This window comes from Nelusetta ayraudi, unplaced genomic scaffold, assembly GCF_046127955.1.
Source record: "Nelusetta ayraudi isolate G7.1 ecotype Tasmania unplaced genomic scaffold, CSIRO-AGI_Nayr_v1 ptg000097l, whole genome shotgun sequence".
NCBI classification, from domain to species: Eukaryota; Metazoa; Chordata; class Actinopteri; order Tetraodontiformes; family Monacanthidae; genus Nelusetta; species Nelusetta ayraudi.
In genome coordinates, this window is record NW_027466147.1 from 3,423,811 (window position 1) to 3,428,456 (window position 4,646).

The 4,646-nt window shown below is 42.0% G+C and overlaps 1 protein-coding gene across 1 annotated transcript; it reads left to right on the forward strand.

Annotated features, from left to right (window-relative positions):
• Positions 1-364: 364 nt before the first annotated feature.
• Positions 365-2,879, forward strand: LOC142902776 (jeltraxin-like). Its single transcript, XM_076048201.1, has 5 exons — positions 365-404; positions 482-536; positions 871-973; positions 1,088-1,379; positions 1,464-2,879. The coding sequence occupies exons 2-5, from the start codon at positions 482-484 to the stop codon at positions 1,665-1,667; spliced, it is 654 nt and encodes a 217-aa protein (XP_075904316.1). The 5' UTR covers positions 365-404; the 3' UTR covers positions 1,668-2,879.
• Positions 2,880-4,646: the final 1,767 nt, after the last annotated feature.

Here is a 4,646-nt window from a genome sequence, read left to right on the forward strand (position 1 = left end):
AACAGTAATAAAAGACTATGGGTATATTCTTTTTAAAGTTTTTTTTTTTTTTTACCCTTTCAGTCCATTTGCATTGTGGCCCCTGCTCTTTTTCTCTCTCGTCGTGAGTCTCCGTCCCTCCTATAGTCTTTGTGTGTCGTCTGTGTGTGTAACTCCCACCCTCCACCCTTTGCTCAGCACAGACACGGAGACAACGCCACACATATTGACCAAAATATTGATCAAATGCGGCTTGGACAGAGAGAGAGAGAGAGAGAGAGAGAGAGAGAGAGACATCACTAATGGCATTGGGGAATCGAGAAATGAGTGCTTGAGCTTTATTTTGGTTTCTTCATGATATTTTTCAGACTGATCAACAATCAGTTACATTGTCGTAGACTCTTAATAGACTCACAGAAGATAAGGTAATGTATGTCAAAACGATGTGATGTAAGATGTGTGATTATATTCTATAATTCCTTTTGTTGGTCTTTATATTCAGATGGCATTTTTGTTCCTTCTGAGTCTGCTGACAATATGTGCAGCCAAACCTCAAGGTAAGGTGACATCTCACTGAGACAAGAGGTATTTCAAACATGCCATGGTCCTTTCCAATGCAAAGAAGGTTGGGAAACTTTGTTTTTGATACGCATTAGGAAAAACTTTTTTCTTTATAGGGGATCTGTTTTAACAGCAGAATTTTGTATTATGTGTTTACTGACTAAATTTGGAAACAGACCAGGGGCACAATGTTCTTATTTACTTATTTTACCACACATGAAAATAGGTTTAAATGTCACCCAGAAACAAAAAAATAATAATCTTAAAATAAGACCTATAACACTGTAATTTGCGCTGATCTACTAACAACATTTTTTTTTTCCCCCCCAGATCTTCAAGATAAAATGTTCACTTTCCCACAGGAGACCAATACCGCTCATGTGACTCTGACTACAGCAAAACAGAATTTTGGTGCTGTCACTGTCTGTCTTAGGTAATGGTTACAACAACGACAACAACAATACAAATATATATATATATATACACATAATTGGATGGTCTACTTATGATATGAATTGTCTCATGACTGACTTTACCATCATTGCAGGTCCTTCACAGACCTGACTCGAGATCACTCGCTCTTCTCTTTGGCTACACCCAACCATGACAATCATTTGCTTCTGTATAAGACAAATAATGGAATACAACTCTCTATCAGAGATATCGCAGTTTTGTTCCCATGGCTGGACTACAAAGTGAACACATGGCATTCAATTTGCACCACGTGGGACTCAGTGTCTGGAGTGGCACAGCTGTGGCTGGATAGAAAACATACAGCTAGGAAATACGTCACCTCTGGATCCCACATCAGTGGCCCCGTCGTCATCGTTTTAGGACAGGTACAGTGCTGCGCGGTCACACACTTGAAAATTCCATGCGCGCTCTTCCCAGTTTAATCAAGCCGTATGCTGTTCAATCTTCAGGAACAGGACTCCCCTGGTGGGGGATTTGTCTTAGCAGAGTCCTTCACCGGTATGTTGTCTGACGTCCACATGTGGAATCACACCGTGCCACGCCAGGATATCCTGAACTACATGGACAATAGCTTCTTCAGCCCAGGGAATGTGCTCGACTGGTTAGATCTGGAGTTCCAGATCGTTGGAAGAGTTCTTGTGGAGGAACGCTAACATGCCACCCAGGGCAGGGGTGGGTGGGCTCAGCCTACCAAAATGCCTGTCTTGCCCATCCTATTGAAGTTATGGCAAAATGTTTATCCAATAGTATATATAGTTTTTTTTGTGTGTTTTGTGTGAAGGAATTTAGTTAACCTTGGAAAGCTATTTTCTTTCTTTCTATTTCTTCTCAAATTAACTATGCCGGGTGGACAACAACAAATGTAAAAATTCCTGAAATAAAATGCTGCATTCTTTGTGCAGTGTTGCAAGAGTAAATTAATCGGTACCAGACTGCACCATGGCCATTTTTGTTAGTGAAGATATTCCCGCATCAGAAAGTTGGTTGAAGACTCTGAATGTACTGATATTAAATTTATTTTTATTTTTAAATGTTGAACCTTAGACTTTGATTAATTCAGTCATTGGGCTGCAATAGTAAATGTAAGGTGGAGTACATTCATGCAACGCTTTTATTATTTCCTGTTAGGGCTTTTCAACACAAACAGCTTTAAACCGGCTATTGTGCTTCATTGGAATCAGTCCATCCACTTGCTACCACTTAATTAAGTGCAAGAAACGCTGAGCCAGACACAAAGAGGCTGTGTATTGTAGTCTCCAAGGTCACTTTCCAAACACACGGTCACACAATTAGCAAGGGGTGAAACTCTTGACCCTCCACTGAGTACGGACATATGTACTGTATGTTGAAGGAATAGCTTCAATTAATGTTGCATGTTGGATGTTGCAAAAAGGACAGGGTCCTATCGGTCTGCCAGAGGTGCGGTTGAGGTGTCAGACTGATAGTCAACATCAATTCCAAGAGAAAAAAGCCTGCAAGAAAATGATTTGATCAATGTTCTCAGGGCTCTCAGGGGTTTGATGTCGCTGGTGATCATCCGGACAGTCATTTATCACACGGGCAGCTTGTCAGATTTGTTGTTGCCGTGACAGACAGTCACACATGGAGCTTTCAAAAATATTGTGCTGTTCATTCAGAGAGATTTATTACAACTCGACAGAAAAGAATGATTAAGATATCACACGATCTGATTCAAGTCACAGACACCTACAGCCCTACCGGATCTGTGGCGGGCCCAGTACTCCACTTGTACTTTGTGATCAACGTGCATCTGGGCCTGGTACCAGTGGGTTTTGTTTTTGTACCTATGATACTTCACTTATTGATATCAGTCAGGCAAGAAAGGCAGTAATGTGGGCAAATGGACCAAACGCTTGCTCATGAGGATACAAAGACACTCTGGCAAACTAAACACACGAGGGCAGGGCTTAAATAATCAGGGGACACATCAGGAATCTCATTGGGGAACAAGAAGCAAAACTAAAAAAAGGAGAACAGATTTCAAAATAAAACAAGAATTGAACTGAGACAGTCCACACTGCAAAACAGACGAAAGAAAGAAGAAAGAAATCCTACTAAACGCTGATGACACTGTGTCGTTCAACACTGAAATCTGATATCTATAAATATAAGAGGAGGTCTATGTCAGGAATGTAATGGCATTTTTTAAACTCTCTCCAAGTTTTATAGCGCTTCTTGTTTTCCAACAGGTAGAAATAAAGAGCAAAAAAGGCATTTATAGCGCTGACTCTCAAAGAAAAAGAAATCTGAGCAGGAAAAGAAAAGTTGTAATGATTTGGGTCAAGTGCAAGTTGGTCCCACCAGGGACAAATTTAATCTGTTCCGAAAAACAAAACAATACAAAAGAACATGGAATATTGTATGGCTTCAAGATTGCTACATGTTTATTTGGTTTCCCTCTCAGCTGCGGGCTGCTTGGCTGGATTACAAATGCTAAAAGCTGATAAACTATTCACTCAAGATCAACTCACTCAGAAGAAAGTTGTGCCGGGCCTGAGGAGAAACAGAGAGAATTCACAACAGATATAAATATGTTCCATTGAAACGCTGTTAGATCACAGATGTAATGTGCACGCATGACAACACTTGTTGACAGCCTCATGCATCATCCTCGTATCCGGGGAAACAGAGAGCGACAGCTGTCTGTCAGCCGCACTCACCATCGATTTCCTGGTCCTGCGCCGACAGTGCAGCTGCGGGGAGGAAATGAGGTCTCGCCCCGGTGTCGCGGGTTATCGTCTGGTATGAACCTACTTTGTTGCTTTGGGTAAATGCTGCTTCTTCATGTCCCAGATAAAATGGAAAGATGCATGAATTACGCTCAAACCACCCCATCAAAGTCTTTAAATGCTCTGCTAATATGCAAAACTGTGTTTAAGTTTCCTAAAAGTATTTGGGAAAACAACTTAATAAGGCCACAGTGAGATGACTCCTGCCGCCGCTGCTGCCAGCCAGACCATGAGATGAGATGTCAGAGGTTTGTTCAGCCACATGGATGTGATGGACCACCGGCAAGATTTGAGAACATGACTGAGAAGAAGGTGTGTTGCGACCTCAAGAAACTTTTGTTTTTAAGGCTATTTGCAAAGTACAGCCACTGTCTCATGTAGCCACCACCACTAACTACATGTTCTGCATGTGAAGAAGCATTTCGAACCATATTTTTCTGCACTCAGGCTTTGTATATTTCTTGCCCATGAGGATGTATATGCGGTTTTGTTTGCGCTCTCCCTTTATTTATTCCCTGCTGCATTTTCTGCAACGAGCTGCCCCGACGTTGCCTTCCGTTGTTTTCCCCGTGTGTTCCCATTGTTAGAACGTAGCGCGCTCCTCAGCTCCGCGTTTAATCACTTCTCAGGAGAATAATAAGGGCTCAGTCGAGCCAATTTCCTTTTTGGCGAAGCCAAACTAGCTATCAAGTGCACCCACAGAGTGGGGACGTTATTGATCTTCAAGGTGTTCTCGCGTCACTTGAATGGCTTTTGGCTGAATGCAGCATTATTTGGGACAAAAGAGAAAAGAGAAAATGTAAGTGCAGTGGCCTGGTTGTGGGAGCGTGATTATCATCTTTGGAAGCTAAACCTGCTGCCATTGTGGCGACGCTGCTAGGG